The sequence below is a fragment of the Ziziphus jujuba genome, chromosome 2 (assembly GCF_031755915.1).
Source record: "Ziziphus jujuba cultivar Dongzao chromosome 2, ASM3175591v1".
Classification (NCBI taxonomy): domain Eukaryota; kingdom Viridiplantae; phylum Streptophyta; class Magnoliopsida; order Rosales; family Rhamnaceae; genus Ziziphus; species Ziziphus jujuba.
The window spans coordinates 4,383,018-4,403,515 of record NC_083380.1 but is presented as its reverse complement, the minus strand read 5'-3'; the positions used below and the strand labels follow the sequence as shown (position 1 = coordinate 4,403,515).

At 32.2% G+C, this 20,498-nt stretch overlaps 1 protein-coding gene and 1 long non-coding RNA gene across 23 annotated transcripts; both read right to left on the bottom strand.

The window, feature by feature from the left end:
* Positions 1-3,433: 3,433 nt before the first annotated feature.
* On the bottom strand, positions 3,434-10,199 carry LOC107417752 (putative disease resistance RPP13-like protein 1). Of its 14 annotated transcripts, none has more exons than XM_060814528.1 (8): positions 6,326-10,198; positions 6,046-6,189; positions 5,013-5,357; positions 4,644-4,898; positions 4,456-4,555; positions 4,326-4,357; positions 4,080-4,146; positions 3,434-3,761 (listed from the first exon to the last, which is right to left on the bottom strand). In XM_060814528.1, exon 1 carries the CDS (start codon positions 9,971-9,973, stop codon positions 6,353-6,355), a length of 3,621 nt encoding a protein of 1,206 aa, XP_060670511.1. In that variant the 5' UTR covers positions 9,974-10,198; the 3' UTR covers positions 3,434-3,761; positions 4,080-4,146; positions 4,326-4,357; positions 4,456-4,555; positions 4,644-4,898; positions 5,013-5,357; positions 6,046-6,189; positions 6,326-6,352. The 14 variants fall into 14 exon arrangements, with proteins under 14 accessions (XP_060670511.1, XP_060670514.1, XP_060670523.1 ...); XM_060814531.1 differs by having other exon boundaries at positions 5,268-5,357; XM_060814540.1 differs by having other exon boundaries at positions 4,644-5,357; positions 6,326-8,068; positions 8,174-10,198.
* Positions 10,200-15,184: 4,985 nt separating this feature from the next.
* LOC112491809 (uncharacterized) lies at positions 15,185-18,917 on the bottom strand. 9 transcript variants are annotated; one of them, XR_009635596.1, is made up of 6 exons: positions 18,705-18,917; positions 18,235-18,605; positions 17,416-17,663; positions 16,737-16,911; positions 16,533-16,638; positions 15,185-16,387 (listed from the first exon to the last, which is right to left on the bottom strand). It is a non-coding gene; the product is annotated as an uncharacterized LOC112491809 (long non-coding RNA). The 9 variants fall into 9 exon arrangements; XR_009635597.1 differs by having other exon boundaries at positions 16,807-16,911; XR_009635593.1 differs by having other exon boundaries at positions 16,533-16,911.
* Between the last annotated feature and the right edge of the window lie 1,581 nt (positions 18,918-20,498).

Genomic DNA, 20,498 nt, shown 5'->3' with positions numbered 1-20,498 from the left:
AAGTATCAAACAAATTTAAAATTATCTATTTACCTCCAAATATTACAAGTGAAAATTTAAGAGTTTATAACATAAAAGAGCAAGAGCAAAACCAGAATTGTTAAAAGACAGAGGCCATGCTATGAGAGATTAAATAACGGCATATTGAAACTCCAATAAAGATCAAGTAAATAAAAAATTCCATGAGGATGCTTGTGGTAACCAACAGAGAAGTATATCTTACAAGTAGCTGCAGAAAATCACAGTTAGCAGTTCCATGCTAAAAGTATGTCTCCCACATCCTTCAAATACCTGCAGAAAAATCTGCAGTATTAGCAAGAGAATATAAAATCCACAATATTATCTCATTAATGTGTAATACATGGTTTTATTACGTGAATGAATTAAAAAAAAGTTGAGTCTTGTATTAAACATCTTAAATACAATCGGTTATGTAGGGGATGTTGACTGCAATACACCAGAGCCACAGTCGAATAGCAGTGAAAAAGGGAGCTCAAACCCCAGCAATCATGAGCTGGGATTGCAATAAATGAAATTACATATAGCTTCTTCAATGAGGATTCAAATCCCGAAATCACTTTGAAACAATCAGAGAGTCCGTGGTAGCATATAGTAGTTACCCGAAGCTGAAATGGTCAAGATGAGCTACAACTGTGTTTCAAAGTCAAAAAACTTGTTGTTTGATCAGCTACTGTGAGAGACACAACCTTGCTTCCAAAAATGTAACCGGACCAAGAAAACTTGGACATGAAATCTTATTCCAAAAATTAATTAAAACACTGAGGATTTGAGTTGGTAATTTGAACTGTAAGGGTAATAACTGTCGATATATTACCACTGGGCGGTGCCAAAGGGATAAAATGGACTGCATTTAAATGGGTATTGAACATTGCATCAAGTATAGCTATTTTTAAATTCTTAGTCAAAAAATTAAAAAGTTTAAATACTTTTACTTAAGAAAAAGGGAAAGAAAATCTCACTCCATGGTTTATTGTGAGAAAACGTGAGCCACCTACATTGACAACGATAGCTTTATATAATTTAACACAATCAAAAATAAAAATCTCCAACTTCAAGTATTTTAAACTAGAAAAATATAAAATTTGGACCTTTCTTACCACGTAATTAGATTCATTGGCAAGGAGGGACACATCTGCATGGTACTGTGACAAGCATTGCAGCTGATAGCAGGAAGAAGTATCATTTCTAACATGGAAATGGTATGCAGCATTTGGCCCTCTGTGACAAAGAAACATCTTGAGTACTGCACGTACAAAATTTTGACTTCAACTCCTGCAACAAGAAATTTTTTGGATAGTTTATAGTGAGAACTAGGAACTTATATCTGACATTGTTCCTGAAATTTAATTGTACAAATTGAGCATAGCAACAAATTAATACTTTTCAGAAATAGGTGAGACATCAACCATGGATGAACAATATGAATAAAATTTTAACAAATAGTTAAAAAAAAAAAAATACTAAGAAGAAAAAAATTTCACAGTATTTAATACAAGAGAGAAAACATATTATCACATTAATGAGGATCGGTGTTAAATGGCCTTGCCGTTTAAGGATTCAAGGTTTGGAAGCATTGATAGATGAAGAGAAGTGAGAGTGGTTGGCAGGCACTCTTCTACTTCGGGCAAGTTCTGTAATTGGTCGCATGATTCAATAGACAAGTTCTGAAAGGAGGTGAGGTTCGAAAGACACTGCCATTTAAGGATTTCAGGTTTGGAAGCTTATCTAGCCTGAGAGAAGTGTCTATCTCTTTATATATCCCTTCTATCTGTAAGTCTGTAAGGGAGGTGAGGCATTCTCAGATTCCACTGAGTCATGCTGTGCTCCCTGAATAGCTTTTCGCATCCACAATATGGAGTGGTTTTATATTGGAAGGCCATCCCTCTTTTGAAAAGGAGACCAGTTGCTTGCAATACCATATTTTTATTGTTTTGCCAGTTTTTGAATGTAAACAAGAGCTTCCCCTGCATATTAACTGACTTTTAAGAAGATCAATGTCAGGCCAAACATGTGGTTGAACCTGAACTGAATTTTAATTGGTCAAGTGCACATGATACAGTAGATCCACCTACACATAACCACCAATGGTAAAAACAAAGAATAAAAATCGAATAAAAAGAATATGTACAAATATGTATAAAAGGAAAAGTGGCCGCAAAACTCACAGGCTAAATCCATTTTTTGGTAATTAGTTACCCACTAAAACAAAAGCCTCAAGTTGAAAATATATATTTAGAACTGAAGCAGGGAAACATATTGTTATCATATGAATGTAGTAAAAGCCATTTTTAGCTGGATGCTGAACAAAGAAAAGAGAAGTGAGAAAAACCTTCTTCTGGCATGCATTGCAGCTGATAGCAGGAATAAAGAGCTTTTGAAATTTGGAAATTGAAGGCAATCCCTACTTTGTGGAAATAGCTCCAGGCTTTGGTCCATTGCGGAAACGAGCACCATGACTACTGCTCAAACAAACATTTGGTTTTTATATTCAAAAGAATAATGCTAACAGTCATAAAAAAGGAAAAATAAGTGCAAGCATTATATGACAAAGATTGTAGAAAGTAAATACCTAAATAGTATTTAGAGAATGCATGAATCATGTGTCTTTTGTCTGGGTCTTAGTGGTACTCTCGGACATTGGGAAGCATCAACCACTGTACAGTACTAACCGTTTATTTTCCTCTTCTGCCCACTTCATGGTTGGAAAATATTATTTATGCTAAGAAAGATATAAAATTAAGAACACTGAAAAAAGTGAGGGAACCATTCTTTTGTTTGTTATTTTTTGGCTGAAAAAGAAATCAAACATAGTCAGGAATAATTGCAATGATCAAAGGGAGTAGAGTTGGTCGCCGTTTATTAATAAGCAAATTCAATACTCGTTTTCTCAAATGGCAAATGACTTATGCTTTTTCACAAGACATGAACTCAAATGTGTGTCATTTTCCTATTGATTTTGTGGTGAAAAGACCATACATATATATATATATATATATATAACACCTTAGATGTAAATGTAATATCTTTTCTCTTGAATTATGAAAAAGAAAATGACAAGTTTTTTACATAAAAATAAAATAAAAATTGATAAATAAAATAAAAAACAGCACTTAATTGAAAAGGCATACTAAATCTGAAACTATGGTTATTTATTTATTTAATTATTTGGTAATGCTGAAACTGTGGTTGTTAATATCATATATATATATATATATATGGGGCAAAATACAGACAATCCTAAACTTTGCTGCAGCTTCATGGGGGTTAGCTTCTGCATTAACTGTTACCTAAGGCATTGAAACCTTATACATATTCAACCTGAACAATAGCTTTAGAAAAGTGGAAGAAACTTCTCTGCTGCAACAACTACACAGGCCTTAGCAATGGCCAAGATTATGTGCTTTCTCACATATGAAGAAAAAAAAACAGTTTACAGATTAGAACTGAATTACATTGTCTTCTACTTACACTTAATAGTAGAGCATCAACATTAAAAAAAGAAACAGAGGAAGCTTTGCAATTTGCTGAATATATATTTTTAAATTCCATTAGCTATTCAATGCAATTAGAGAGTGAGACTATGGTAGCACAGAAGGTTCTCCAGTACTGAAATGTCAGGAACCAGTAAAGTGCTACAACTGCAGTTGAGATCATCCCCAGCTAAGCAGAAGGCATTGTTGAAATCAACTAGACGAGACAAGAGTTCAGTTTAAACAAGGAGGAAATCGGGAAATGAAACCCTGCCAAGAGTTAATTAAAGTAATTAGAAAAGGTGAAAAAATGAACCTTTCTAATATTCAATATATGATATATCAGTTCAAAGAATTAAACAAATTAAAAATTTTCCAAATTAAAAATTATCTATTTACATTCAAATATTACAAGTGGAAACTCAGGAGTTTATAAAATAAAAGAGCAGGAACAGCAACCAGAATTGTTCAAAGAACAGAGGCACTACTACGAGATTATCAGATGGCATATTGAAACTCCAACGAAGATCAAGTAAATAATAAATTCCAGAGGATGCTTGTTGTAACCAACAGAGAAGTGTATCTTACAAATAGCTGAAGCAAGTTACAATTGGCAGTTCCATCTAAAAGTATGCCTTTCATGTCCTTCAAATGCCTGCAGAAAAATCTGCAATCTTAGCAAGCAGATATAAAATACAAAATATCATTTCTTGAATGAATGAAGAAAGTGCAGTCTTTGGAAACAGGGTAAGCCATTAGCTACTTTTAAATTCTTAGCAAAGAAAAATAAATTATCAATACTTTTACTTGAGAAAAAAGGGAAGAGAATCTTACACCATGGTTTTTATGGGGAAAATATGAGCCACCTACAATGACAATGAGAGCTTGTATGAAATATAACACAACCAAAAATAAAAATCTCCAACATCAAATACTTTAAACTAGAAAAATGTAAACTGTGAACCTTTTTTTCATTTAAAGGGTACGTTTAATGACAATAGGGACATCTACATGGTTGTGATCTCATATGAATTCTGAATTCAGCCGTAGTATCCTGTAAATTCCTGCATAAAAATCCACTGTCTTAGATTGAAGCTGCTATATAATACATAAATATCTTTTCGTTAGTGTTTAATGTCTGGTTTTTGTTACCTGTATGAACTGATAAACTCCCTATTTGGGAACTCAAACATCTGACATACAAGCGGTTTCAGGGGATTCTAGCAGTGATAGACCAGTGTCACATGTTAAATAGCAATGAAAAGTGGGGAGCTCAAACCCCAGCAATCACGCATGCTGGGATGACAAGAAGTGAAGTTTCATAGCTTCTTGATTAAGGATTCAAATCCCAATTCCCAAAAGCACTTTGAAACAATCAATGAATATGTGGTAGCAGGCATTAATCACCTGAAGATTAAAATGACGAAGAAGAGCTAGAAATGTATTTCAAAACAAACGAGCACACTGTTATTTAATCAGCTACTAAACTTCGTTGCAACTGATAAAAGTTTGAAATGAAACCTTATCACAAGTTAGTTTATATTGGGAAGAAAAGAATTTTCTGACATATCGACCGCAGAAAATGATATTCACTGCATTTTCTTTCTCTATCTGGGATTGTAGGGCCAGTAAGCAGGAGCAAAAATGAGATTTGATAAAAGGGAAGAGCAGGCACGGCGACAACAACTTGTAATGAAGATCAAGTAAATTATTAATTTGATGAGGAAATTCTAGTTACAATCCAAGTGTAATATGAGAGAGGAAGATTGTTGCAACCTACAGAGAAGCAGTACTCGCAGTAGCAGCTGAGTAGATACAATTGGCAGTACCCCATGTTGTCATATGCTTTATTCATTCTGTAAATTCCTGCAGAAAAATCAGCTGTCTTAGATTGAAACTGGTATACAATACAAATATCATTTCAATAGTGTTTAATATGTTGTTTTTAATCCCTGAATAAATTTAGAAAAGTCCATCTTTGGTTGCAAAATTATACATCTGAAGCACTTTGAAACAGTCAACCAATATGTGGTAGCAGGTATTAATCCATCTGAAGACTGGAAAAATAAAGAAGAGCAACAAATGTAATTTGCAAACAAAAATCCCACCATTAATGAATCAGCTACTTTGAATGAAAAGACATTGTTTCCAGAAGTGAAATCTTATCACAAGTTAGTTTAAACAGGGAAGAAAAGAGTTTTCTAACATACCAACAACAGTAGAATAAGACATGCACAGCATTTTCTTTCGGCCGATAACAGGGGATATATTGCAAGAAATGGATTGCATTTAAATGGATATGAAACATTACACCAAGTATAAGTTATAACCACTTAAAGAAAAAAAGAACAGTATCTTTTAATTAGTAGTCGTTAGATAAGAAAATGTTATCAACCTATAATGACCAGGAAAAGCATGCATATAAAAAACAAAGCTTTTAATTGAAAATACTTTTTGAACTGAAACAAAGAAAGGTGTTGTGATCTCATATAAATTGTAGTTAAGGACCTTTTTAGGTGGGTATTGGACTAAGAATAGAGGAAAAAGAGACGACCTTCTGCTGGTAAGCATTGCAGTGGATAGCAGGAACAAGGAGCATTTAGAATGTGGTAAGTTTAAAGGCAATCCATTCCCTCCCTCCTCCCTTGTGGAAATAGCTTCAGGTTTGGTCCATTGTGAGGAAACAAGTACACCATGACTAGTGCACATATATTCGAACACTAAATTTGATTAGAAGTTGAAAAAGAACAATTCTAATTAACTAGCATCAACAAAATTAAAAGAAAAATAAATAAAAGCATATTTATATGACTAAGATTGTGGAAAAGAAATACCTGAAAAATTTACAGAGAAGGCATGGATCATATGTCTTCGTAATCTATTTGTATGCTCTGGATGTGTTGGATCTTGGGCCAATCTTCCCCTGTTCCTCTTTGACACCGCGGCTTTAGCAAAGGACACAAATCGATATTCAAGTCAGAAAGAGATGCGGGCAGCCCTTCCTCTGGCAAGCACTGGAGTTGTTGGCAATCACAAATTTGCAATCTTTGAAGGGAGGTGATGTGTCGAAGGGCCTTTCCATTTAAGGATTTCAAGTTTGGAACACGTAATAGGTAAAGAGAAGTGAGAGAGGTGGGAAGCTGCCCTTCCTCCTCCGGAAATGTATCCAGCACGTCACCGGGTGAACAGATTATTAAGGTCGTCAGAGAGGTAAGCATTCCCAGATTCCACTTCATGCTGTTGGTGTGCGCGAATAGCTTTTCACAATATCTAATTTCAAGTGATTTTAAATTTGACGGCCATCCCTCTTCCGAAAGCGACACCAGTTCATTACATTGGTTAATTTGAATTGTATGAATATTGGAGGGCAATCTTCCTTTCGGAAATGTCTTCGTTTTTGGACATCTATATATTCCAAGCAAACCCAGCGACGGATATCGACACTTTGAGAGTGAGGCAATCAGGTGGTCATTTTCCCATATGCGAAGATCTTCCAACGATGGAAGATTATTCGGTAAGCATGCTTCCTTTAGCTTCGGACAATCTTCCAAAAAAAGCTTCTTAACATTTGAGAAAACACCGCCTTCCACTTTCACCAATGACCACTCCCTCCACTCCGCCATATTGAAAAAGCCTAATCTTTTTAAGGATTGGAAAGGCTTAGTGATCACAGAAGAAGAAGAACCATCAACATCACTATCACTGTAAAATTCATCGCCAATCCTCTCCACCATCTCAAATCCACTAATTCCGAGCACTTCCAAGGAAGTTAACCGTCCCAGCGGAGGTAACAAATAACAATTTTTGCAATCAGACAACTCAACGCTTTTTATACAAGAAAATGATCGGTGTCCAACCCATGGTGGGAAACTTAAACCTCCATAATTTTCAATAGACAGGCGCTCGAGATTTGAATGAGGTTGGAGTCTGCCAAGAACCTCGCGTGCTTTCAGTGGATCATCAGTATAACCGCTCCATTTTAATCTCAGACTAGTGAGACATTTCTTATCCTTCACGTTGGCCTGTGAAACATCTTCAACATTTATTACATTCTCAAGTCCTCTAATACAGAGATGACCGTGCAGATTTTGAAGCTTACCCAATTCTTTAATATTAGATCCACTGTCTTTGCCTATAACAAACTCATCTAATCTTTGAAGACCTTTTAAGTTGGACATTTCCGGTGGCATCTCTCTTAAAGATGTCCCTAAAATGTCGAGATGACGCAAGTTGATGAGCTTTGTGATATTGCTTGGTAAATGGGTAAGCTTACGACAACCGGACAATATTAGTGTGTGCAACTCGTGCAAATTACATAATGATTCAGGTACCTTTTCAATCGAAGAAGAAGTCAAATCCAAGTACCTTAGATGTTTCAAATTGCCAATTGAATTTGGCAACCCAGTCAGAGCAGTGCAACGATTCAATAGTAGAGTCTGCAGATTGTACAGAGCACAAATTGTATCAGGTAATTCTTTAATTTGGGCCCCAGATATATTCAAATATCTTAAGAGCTTCAAATTTCCAATTGAATTTGGCAACCCAGTCAGAGCAGTGCAACGATTCAATAGTAGAGTCTGCAGATTGTACAGAGCACAAATTGTATCAGGTAATTCTTTAATTTGGGCCCCAGATATATTCAAATATCTTAAGAGCTTCAAATTTCCAATTAAATTGACTACCTTCATGATGAGATGACCTCCAGTCGAATATCCATATGCATCTGCAGAAAGCACTCTTAGGTATTGCAATGATTGCAACTCTTGAGGATGCATCAAGTATTTTTCTCTACCAAATTCGTAACATTGATCCAATAATAGAAGAGTGCGCAATACCTTATTTTTACCCAAACCCAAAATTTTCTTGATATTATGGGATTTATGTCCTTGATAGGAGAAATGACGAGTCTTACTTACAAGGACACTTGAGCAATCTGCATCTAAACTTAAACAAGACTGTCCTGAGACAAATTTTGCTAAATCATGTACAAGATCATGCATAGTAAATTCGCCATCTTGATTGGTAAGAATGAATGATCTTGAAATTAGATCCTTAAAATATTCCTCTCCAACTTCTTCTGGTGTTTTAGTTTCCTGTGGCTGTAGAAGATCTTGTGCCATCCACAATAAAATTAGCGTTTCCATTTCAAGTTCATAATCTTTAGGAAAAATCGAGCAGTAAGCAAAACATCTTTTTAGATGTGATGGCAAATAATAATAGCTCAACCACAGAGCTGGAAGAATATCACACTTGCCCAAATTCCATGTATCATTCTTTAGTATATTTTCCCAATATTTGGGATCTTGTTCTGTGCGCAAAAGCCCACCGAGTGATTTTATTGCTAAAGGAAGCCCTTTGCATTTTTGAACAATTTCTCTACCAATTTTTTCCAATTTTTGATAAACACTTGGCTGCACGTTACCGAGGGCATGTTTTTCAAATAGTCTCCAACAATCTTCATTTGGGATTCCTTTTAGTTGATATTGATTTGGAGCACCAGCCATTATTGAAGCAATTTCTATAATGCGTGTTGTTGCAATAATTTTACTTCCAGATCCGGCTGATTCAAATGAACTCTTTAGATCATACCAACATTTATAATTCAAATTCCAAACATCGTCGAGAACTAAGAGAAATTTTTTCCCTTCCAAAAAAACCTTCAGTTTAAGTTGAAGTTGAAATGTTTCCTTGACGGTGCAATTTTCAGAATTAGTGAATGCCTCATAAATTGCTTTTGTTAATGTGAAAACATCAGATTCTTCTGACACCGTAATCCAAGCTTTGATGTCAAAAGGTTTGGTCATGATCCTGTCATCAATAGTCCTGTAAACAGACTGAGCAAGCGTGGTCTTGCCGATCCCACCCATACCGACAATGGAAATCACAGATATTCTGTCACTACCTCCACTTGCTTCATCAGATTCAGATAGCAACAACTTAATGATAGCTTCCTTATCAGCATCCCTCCCATAAATATCAGATTCTTCAACCAAAGTAGCTGCAGATAATCTTGGGAAAGGTCTGGTTTGAACACTACCTTCTACCAAACCAAGATGTTTCTTTTGTTCCATAAGAAATTCTAGGGTGTTTAGAATCTCCACAATCCTGGCTTCTACATTCTTAACAGTGATTCTAGACGAGAAGAAGTTGCGTACCTGAAACAATGTGTGGCTTCCAGATTGACTTTGGATCTCGTATCGCAGAGCTTCAGTGTTGATCTCGTACACCAAGTCCTCTGCATTGTAGATTGCATCTTTGAGCTCGTTCAGCCGTTTCCTCACATCTCTGTCAGTGAGTTGCTTCATCTCAGCATCATTAAGCACTCTGTTAGCGGACAATAACATGATCTTTAACTTGTTGAACAGCCCTTGATCGAGCTTCTTTCCACGAATGAAGTCCATGACATCCTGAGAAGCCATCCTATCAAGCAACAGCTCAAGGGAAGCAGAAAGCAAAGCTTCACCAACCAGTTCGAGAGCCATAGTTGGGTATGGTAGTAATCGCACAGCAAAGATTGTTGCAAGATGGAAAAGGGAAAGCTTCAAGGGCAAAACAGAGAGTTTGTGGTTTGTTGAATGCAATGTGTTAGAGCAATAGCTTTGGTGTTAGATCTTAACATATATTTTATTCCGGGTGGAAATTTCAAGCTGGGTTCAGATGCCTTCCTTTTTTTTTTTTTTGATAAAGTTTAGATGCCTTCCTTAGTCAGAGCAATAGCATGCGGGCTTATCAAATTAGTGCTCCAACGTATAAAAAGACAAATAAATTCTTAGAAAAGTAAAATTAAAAGACAAACAAAGCGGCATGCTATTTTTGACTTTCTTTCTTATAGCCCTTGAAGCTTTATTTTATTTTACTAATTTTTTACTAGATTCCTGCAATTGAAAGTTGAACTTGTCTACTCTAGATAGTAGCAACAGTTGATGAAGAACAAGTTACCAAAAAAAAAAAAAGAAAAAAGAAAAAAAAAAAAAGAAAAAGAACAAAAAAGAGTTGATGAAGACATGCTTTATGCAGTGGCCCCAAGAAATTTAAAGAAAGATAAAATTAATTTCCTAAAACCACTTGTCTTATGACTAATATTGATTTATGATGGTTTACAAAATTAAAAAATACGTGTTCAGGTATTATGGAGTTTGTAAAAAAAAAAAAAAAATCGTTAATAAATTAATAAAGAGAGGATTAAGTAATTAAAAGTTGGTAAAAAGATGGATGAGGTTGAAATGATGAGTTTCAATATTGTTATCCAAATTATATCATCCAGACGAAAATAAACCGTACGTGAAGTACTTGTTCAATATACATAATTTAGATGATTTGAAATTGTCTAAATTCTACATACCTTATGTATCTTGTTTCATTCGAATTATATAATCAGGATGTAAATAAACGATAGATGAAGTTTTCATGGGATATACATAACCTGAATAATTTAAACCTATTCAAGTTTTGTATAAATACTTGATATATCTTGTTTAATTTAGTATAATCTAGATGAAAATGAACAATATGTAAAATAATTATTAAATAAACATAATATGGACGTTTTAAACTCGTTTAGATTTTGTATATGGAATGTATCCTATTTCATCCGGATGAACTAATCTAGATCAAAAAGGATTGTTGAAAATGAAATAACGAGGATTTAGGAGTTAGGGATGGGTGTTATGTATGCAGTATGTGTATTAAATTTAAAGGAATTAGGGGCAATGATATGCAGTATATGTATTTAATTATATTTAAGGATAAATTAACTATTATTGAGATGGTGTATGTTGTTAAAATTGAAATAAAAGTGAGAGTGTGTAAAATGTAGTGTGGGCATTAAATTTCATAGTGTAAATAGAACAACCATTTTTTTTTTAATGATTCTAAAACTAAGAAAATATATCATTATTTTTTCATTGATTTATTTTTTAAAACAAGAAAATGAATAATAATTTTTTGAGCAAATTTTGACATTTTTTTTGCAAGTCTAATGTATAATAATCCTTTGTCAACTACATTACTGTACTAATCCTAGTATATGTTGCTCTTTTGTTCTAGTTTCAAGTTTTACTACTCTCGACCACCCATGATATATTGAGAAATGTAAAGGAATATCCTTTTGTCTTTTTATTTTTAGCTTGAATGGTGTTGAAATTTTGTTTAGTCAATAACTGAAAAAACAAAATACCCTTTTCTTAATTCAAATCCAATATAATTTTCCTTAATTTAACAAAGGATTCATGCAGGGTTATTGAAGTAGCTGCATTTTTTTTTTTAATTTTTATTATACAATATATGTTGTGAACAAAGTGGAGTCATTTTCCAATCGATTAGATGCTCAAATAAACCAGATAACCCTTTATGTTCTTAATTACGTCTTTTGATTTTTGATAGTGAAAAGAAAAGTTTCTACCCGGATAAAATGAAACCAATTTGATAAGCATGATGAAATAGACTTGGAAAATTGATAATGGATACTCGGTGCCTTAAACTCTAATAACTTGGAAACATCTACCAAGTAGATCTTTATTTTATTCCTTTAATTATTTCTAGTAGTTAAATTCACATGTCTGTTTGTTATGGCTTATTTTATTGGCTGCATACTCCGTCTTTGTCTTAGATATATCTAATTAAGTAATTTTTTTTTTCTGATAATATCTAGGTTCTAATCTTTATTTAATTAATTTTTTGCTGGATTTCAAGTATTTGAAAATTGAACTTGTCTGCGCTAGCAGCCAGAGTTTGACGAAGAAGTCATGTGATCACATGGATATGTTGTGCCCCCCATAAAGAGATATTAAATTTACAAACAACTTGTCTTATAAATAAGATTGTTTAGGATGATATTTACAAAATTAAAAATGTGTTTTGTATTTATAGAATTTGAAAAAAATAAATAGCAATTACATATATTCAATGAAGAAAGGATCAAAGTAAGTGGAAGTCAGTAAAAAAAAAATAATAATAATAAAAGAATTATATGCGTGCCTTGTATATCATTCCTCATCAGTATTTGGTTTTTCATATTGGCCAAGTACTCAACTATGAACATGGAAAGTGAAAAATAACAATATTCTTCTGTTCTACTTCTTCTACTTCCTTTTTTCTTTTTTTTAAAAATTTATTTATTTATTTACTTTATGAAGTCATGAAAGAAATGAAGTTTTGCAGTTTGTTTATTTCCCTTGGCCCCACTTCCGTTTAGCAAAGGCATAAGAATTTCCCTAGGAAACTTCCAAAGTGGAATTTATAATGCCACCCCAAACCCAAAATATAAATGCAACAAACTTACAGTCAGAAGTAGAAAAGGAAAAAAAAAAAAAATGCATAACCATTTAATTACTCATTTGAGGGGCTTAGATTATTCTGAATCTATTTGTAACCTGATCTATCCCAAACAATCTTCTATATTGCAATCCAACAAGACAAGATTGAGAATCCATACAACTAATTAAATCAACGAGGTGATGTGAACGAAGAAGGTATAAAGTCATTATGTTTTTGTATCATACTTCATTTTTACCTTATCAAACCATGGAAATATAAATGAAAAAAGGAAAAAAAAAAAAAAAAAAAAAGCTCAAACAATAGGGGAAAAAGAAGTTTCTAATGCTTAAGAATCTCCTGCACCGAAGCATTAGAAACTGCAAAACATTGCCTTTCATTTGTCCATTACGAAATGGTTCCAAAAATATTATGTGGAGCATTTTAAATGGAAACCGTAGTGTTTGAGGTGAGACATATACACCTTGAAAGAACGATAACCTTTTCATAATGATTTTGAAGAATGTAGAACTTCAAACAATCAACTCCTAGAATGACAAAGCTATATTATTTTGTCTGAAGTTCTAGATTATTTTATTTTATTTTTATTTTTTACCAATTTTATGAGTGATAGGTTTCACATACAGCATACAACCTGTTTTCATTAGTACAGTTCATAATGTTATTATAATTTAATAGTGGGATTTTTAAATTAAAATTTGAAGGTTTTCCTTGAATATCAACATACACATGGTTCAAATTACACGCAATACTCCAAAGTGTAAACAAATATTTACATTATCTTGACTTTCTTCCTCAAAGTCATTAAATGGGACAATGCTTGGCTTTTTCATTGAATTCAACTTTTTTTTTTTTTTAATTTTTATCTTTTTGTTGGATGGAAGTAAAACCTTTTACTTCACCAGGAATGCAGCCTAAATTGAAATTCCATTGATGGTTATCTCTTAAAGATTTAAATCCTATTTGGTATAGCTTTTAGTAATTTTTAAAACTCAAAATCTATTTTTAAAGGTGTTTAGATAATTATTTGGAAATATTTTTAATTTTAAAAGCATTTCTAATCAAAACCAATAAAAAATAACTTCTTTAAAAAGCACTTCGAAAGAAGTGAAAGAAGAAACAAAAGCATAACAATAAACTTTGTCAAACATGGCACTAGTCCTCTTTTAAATTTGGCTTTTTAAAAAATTCTATTCAAAATTAAAAGAGGCCTTTTCCCCTTTTTGACAATGCACTTTTTATTGATAAATATGGTGGGTGTTCATCAAAATCATCATATTATCCTTGGAATTATTGATAAGAAAAAAAAGAAAAAAAAGAATCATCGTCCTTGAAGTAGTGGCCCCAATTTATTTAGGCATATGATAGCCACCAGATCAAGGTCTTCTACATATATTTTATATAGAAAATTAACTGCTAGTTTAATTTTTTGGAATTGAAAAATGAAATAATGTATTCTGGTGAAGAAAATAAAAGATAATAATTTTGTTTTTGAATAATAAAAGATAATATCATCGCAACTGAATTTACAATTAATGTAAATTATATATATCCTAAAAAAGAAAAATAATAAATAAAAAACTCCCCCTCCGTTTCTTTAACTCCATCTTTTCTGTCTCCTGCCTGCATCTTTTCTCCCTAGCACCATCTTCTACATCTAAATTTTAACTCCACTTATTTAATTTCTCTCTTATTTACATTTTTCTTCACTTTATCTTATGCCTTCCATCGCTTTCTTCCTCTACATTTTCTCTATTCTACTGCTTTATCCATAGACCTCAATCGCTTGTTATCTTTTAAACTCTCTATCTCTACTTTCTCTCTCTACACTTTGTCCACTATGTTCTCTTTCTAATTACTCTTAACTTCTTATTCTAGTTGCTTTCTCCATTTGGCTATTGCCATAAAGCAAACAATTTACTCCACATGCTATCAATGCTTTCTTATAAAATCCTACTTCATGTCCTTAATTACATCAATAATTACCGCTCAGTAATCTCCTGGACTAAATTTTTTTCACGTTCTAGTAAATTTCTATTTATTTTTATAATTATTAAAAATAACTATCTAGCAAGTCTTTTATCCAATTTTTGTTTTTAAAACTTAAATTTTAGTTTCCTATTTATTTTTAAGCTTATGAGCTAACATGAGCATAATATATCTACTAGTTTTAATAATTTTTTTGAATATTATTTTCTCAATTATTATTACATGTAATGAAAGAATTTACCCGAAGTTTTAGTTATATTAAAATTTAAAATATATAATAAATTAGAATATGTTTTTAAATATACAATGTTTTTTCCTTCAAAAATTAAACAAAATATAATTTTTTTTAATAAAAGAATAACAATATATATTAAAATTTAGCAATATTCAGTTAAACAAATATCAAAATTTTGTTGATTTCTTGTTTTAGCTACTAGTTTCTTAACTTTTCCAACTTCCTTAAAATCTAGTTTAATTGCTCACTAGTTTTTTCACTTTCTTGGAAAAAAAAAATTTAATGAAAGCATAAAAAAATATATTAAAATTTAGCATTATTCATTTTAATACAATATCAAAATTTTGTCGATTTCTTACTTTAGCTACTAGTTTCTTACCTTGTTTAACATTTACTAGTTTCTTCACTTGTCCCTTCGATTTCAGTTTTTTTATTTTTTATTTTTATTTTTTTTGCATTCATTTTTTTAGTTTTTGAAAAAAAAAAAAAAGATTTCTTGACTTGTCTTCTTCCAAAAAAATTTCCACTTTTGGGGAAAAAACTATCTTTTCAATTTCTTATAATTTTTTATCACATGCATCGTTTTATTAACTTGTCTTCACAATTCGTTATTTGTTTGCTTTTTTTTTTTTTTTTTTTTAAGTTCATTCTTTTTTATTTTGCATATATTATAATAATAGTTCTTTTTCTATTTTCAATTTTTTTAAGGACATCTAAGCTAAACAATGATAGCACATGGAATAAAAAATTTTTGAAAGCAAACTTGACATAAAGTGCATAGAGAAATTAATAAGAGAAAAGTAGAAGAAAAAGTGAGAGAAAAAATGCAGCAAGAGAAAGTCAAAAGAAAACAGAGTAGAAAACTAGAAAGAAAATAGAGGGTATTGTTGAGAAAGAAAATAGAGAGAAAAAACTGGAAAAAAAAAATAGTATAAAGAAAAAGCAGTGAGAAAAAGTAGAGCGATAACAAAAAAGAGAGAAAGTAAAGAAAAAACGAAACATAGAAATAAAGTCAAGAGAGAAAGCATGAAGAAAGAGGAAAGCAGAACAAAATGCATAGATAGAAACAAAGTGAAATTGGCAAGAGGCAAAAAAAAAAAAGAAAAAAAAAGAAAAAAAAAAAAAGAATGGAAAAGAAGGCAAATGGGAGACAAGAAGAGACACAGATAGCACACCAGAAGGAAGGGAACCTCGGGCAATCCCTGAACGTTTCTCTTCACCCAAACACCCAAAATTTCATATTTATATAAATATGTATATATATATATTGTATTAAATAGAGTTCTCATTACAAACTTTCTTATTCCCACAGCCTTGCACCTTATTCTACATTTTATGTAGCCTAGAAAGCATTCAGCAGATGTTAATAGTCTCAACAACATACAGTTGTCAAAATGTGCTGTCAATAAAAGATGTCAATCAAACGGACAAGTTAATTTCTTATAAAATAACAAATTAGATGCATCTCAAGAATGCATACCATTGAGGATAAGAAAAATTCATCTAACATGAAGATTTAAGGACGATCAGGAGAACAAATTTACCTTTGTAACAAGCTTAGAGAACAAAGAGATATGTGAAGCCCAATTTCTGAAACGATCGGAATATCTCAGCACTTGATCATACAGCAACAAGGGATTTTGACCCCCACTGCAATGAAATTAATAGCAAGTTTAAGAAACCTGCTCCAAAATTGTACATTTGAGTATTGAAGCATCTCAATCAAAGGTCAGACAATGTGAACTTACCAAATATCTCAGCATATCAATAAAAAAGTAAAAGGTGCCAAAATCCAAATACATTTGGAGCATTCCTTACCAACCAATTTCTTCAAATCTCAATGGAGGGAACAAAAGAACCGCAAATAACACGATCAGCATATTTCAGGACTTGATCATAGAGCAAGAAGGAATTTTGACCCCACTAAAATGAAATTTATAGTATGTTTAAGAAATCTGTTCCAAAATTGTACATCTCAATATTGAAGCATCTCAATCAAAGGTCAGATAATGTTAACCTACCAAATATAAAAAGAAAAGGAGCCAAAAACCAAATTGTAAAACAGAGAGATTGGTAAAATACCAAGGTGATTTCATTAAGAAGAGTGAACGTGTATACATACAATACAGCGGATCTCACAAGATTACAGTGAGATAATTGAGCCTATGGGATATGATACAATCCATATTTGAGATAATTAGAGCCTATGGGATATGATACAATCCATATTTGCAGTTGATGCAAATATCTGTATAAAGAAAGTTAATATTAACATTTGAAGCATTCCTTATCAGCCAATTTGTTCAAATTCTCAATGGCCAAGAACTACAAATCTCTGCTATCATGATTCACATCCATGCAGAATTTGAAAGCTATAAAACGGATAATATCAATAGTAAAGGTCATTTGGAAAGGTGATTTGCTTACCAAATGATCAGAGCTTGCCTGCATTTCTGCAGTCATCCTGAGTCTTCACCAATAGAATCCTAAGCCACAACTTCAATAATGAAATGATGAAAAAAGAGATAACAATAAGCAAAGAAAAGCATAAAAAATAGGAAGAGAATGGTTTAGCTGATTATGATTTTTCGGTAAGAACGATACCTGAACTATTGTTTAGGTTCTGTAAGATCAGATTTACAGAATTTTCCCTTCGGAACGAAAAGGTGGCATTCCTTGCAAAATGAGTTTACACTCAAAATCCATCATATATTTCAGAACAGAAAGCGAGTTCAAATGATTGACTTTTCTATTCCGTAACTAAAAGATTTTACATAAATGATACTTTGCCGACTTATATAATATATTTGACCTTTTTCAAATGATTAACATTCAATTGTGGCTAGTATATGGATTGGAAATTGTTTTTTTCTCAAGGAATCAGATTGCCATGGTAAGATTCTGAGTTCAAAGACAACTGACAAGCAAGTTTCTAGGCATGACGGCATTAATTTGGGGACCCCAAGGTCAAAACTTGCACAACTCATAAATAATCAAGCAACATAAATTAAAATTTACCAAAAAAGCAACAGAAATTAAAAATATTATCATATTAATCAAGAAATTAATGAGCCAATAAGGTCATCCTAACTGTATTAGACTCTCATCTTTCCTTTATATATATATATATATATATATATATATATATATATTTTTTTTTTTCTCTGAAGTAAAACAATATTTTCCATTTTAGTATAATTGCATAAGAACATTGTAATGGAGGCAAGTAGAGACCGGATGTTTTACCATTTTTCAAAGTTTCCATATTTTAGGTGGCGAGAAGTAAAAAAGGCCCCTCAGAGACAGAGACGTAGAAAGAGAAGAGAAGAGAGAGCCAAGGGAGTGCGAGAATGGGATCGAAAGCAGAACTCCCCCAAAATATATATATATATATACATTAAATTTTTTTTTTTTTTTTGGGTTAAACTAAATCGTGAAGAAAAAGAAAATAAAACCCGATTTTTTCTTTTCCCAATAGATTCCAAACTCCAAACAAAAACCGAATTTCGCCCAAAAAAAAGAAAAAAAAAATCTTCATACAGGGAAAATCACAAATCGTTAATTCGGCGATTAGGAGCAGCTTCTCCCTTTGGTTCTTTGATTAGCCTCATCTTTCTCTGTTTTCCCAGAAAATCACAGTCAAAATTTCTCTGGTTAAGATGAGGACAAAAGAAAAAGGGGAGTATTACGAAACGGAGAAGTGGGGACGAACTTACGAGAAGAGGGCAAAGGTGTGATCGGTGTCGAACCAAAACCAGCTCCGGTTGACTTCAGTCAGTCGTCATCATCGTCGTCTTGGTGGTGGAGTCCGATTCCTCAGCCATCATCGCCATGCGAAGGTTAGGGTTCCTGAGGAACGAATGAAAAGAGGAATGTGTATTCATAACGTCGAACACAGGCTCTCAACGGTCCCATTTTTTAAAAATTTGGAAATTCTGAAAACGTCATCGTTTTGGGACTTGCATTTATGTATTTTTTAGTTCTCTAAGAATGTTAATAACATGCATTTAAAAATGTTTTACAGAGTTCGTAAAGACATTTACATTTTTTTTTTTATAAAAAATTTGTTAAAAAGACAAATGAATTTATAAAAATTTGAATCTCAATATATTTTTTTGTTTTTAGAAAAATGATATTAGAATTAAGAAATATAATACACTTAGTTTTATTTATTTTTAGATACAAGAAACTTGTAAAAAAGAAAAAAAACTACAATATTATTTGAACAATAATACAATATTATTGTACTTCCCGACCCAAACAAAAAAAAAAAAAAAACAGAAGAAAAAAAAAAACGAAAAACAAAAACAAGTTTTATATACATGGAATACTCTTTTCTTTCCATCCAAGCATTAAGACTGTCTCCACAATAATGTATATATAATAGAAAATGCAATCGTTTGGAAGCCGTCATTAAGTTTAAGGAACTGTTTTCTTTTTCTTTCCATCCAAGCATAAAGGCTATAAATTAAATTTATGAAAATAGATTTGGAGACTTTAGTACTAAAATTTGTATACCATGATTCATAAGATATTTATAAAATATGTATATCTTTTAAAAATTTTTCGAGATCATGAGACTTGAATTTGTTCCATCAAATCATTTATCTTATAAAAACAATTTATCCTTTTCGTGTCTGTTATTTCTTTTGTCTACAACTTTAACATTATTTTTGCAATTTTAGAAAGTTTGTTAGAAACCCAAGAAGTTCTAAAGAAATCAGAAACTTACAAAGGATATTCATCTCTCTAGTTCCTAAGGTTTCTACCATGTCCATGGTTTGATCTTTAGCACAAGGAATCTCGTTTGTATCATCTCCACAATCAGTTAAAGCAGGCGGAAAGTATCTTATTTCAACCAAAAAGCCACTTGATTTTGGGGACCAATAAAAGCACATAGACAAGCTCTAAGCTTAATTCTAAAAGGTTTATGAATGAAAAAAACCATGTCTTTTTGGCAATCTAAAGAATCAATGCACAGATGACCAAAAGAACAAGGACAATCTTTAAAAAAAAGACAAAATGAAGAATAAAAGGCAAGATTATGATGTTGAAACTACCATTCAACTGCTTCAAGTGGAAGCAAAAACATAAAAGCAGAACATTTTATGCAGAAACAGAGGAAAAAAGAAAAAAAAATAACAAATAAAAAGAAAATGAATTGGTTCAGTCGGATTTTTATCTACCACATCTTTTTTAATTTTCCGTGACCATAATAATCGTCTATATGCCGCCTATAGCCACTAAGGAAGCAAATAATACTTGTTCTTTTTGTCTGTTTTTGCTTACAAAATTAAGGAAACTTGGTCATGAATAATTGCAACGAGCAAAGTGAGCCTAGTTTGTTGCTGTTTTATGATTTAGTAACCCAATGCTCTCTTTCTTAAATGGCATAGAACCATAGTTATTGCAGATTCAATTTACACTAGCACAACAACATAGGAGCACAAAGTGTTCATTTTCCATTTGATTTTGTGTTGAAAAGACTATACAAGCGTAGATGTAATGCC

Coding starts and splice junctions, on each gene's coding strand:
- LOC107417752 (XM_060814529.1), bottom strand. CDS start 9,973: ATGGCTCTCGAACTGGTTGGTGAAGCTTTGCTTTCTGCTTCCCTTGAG.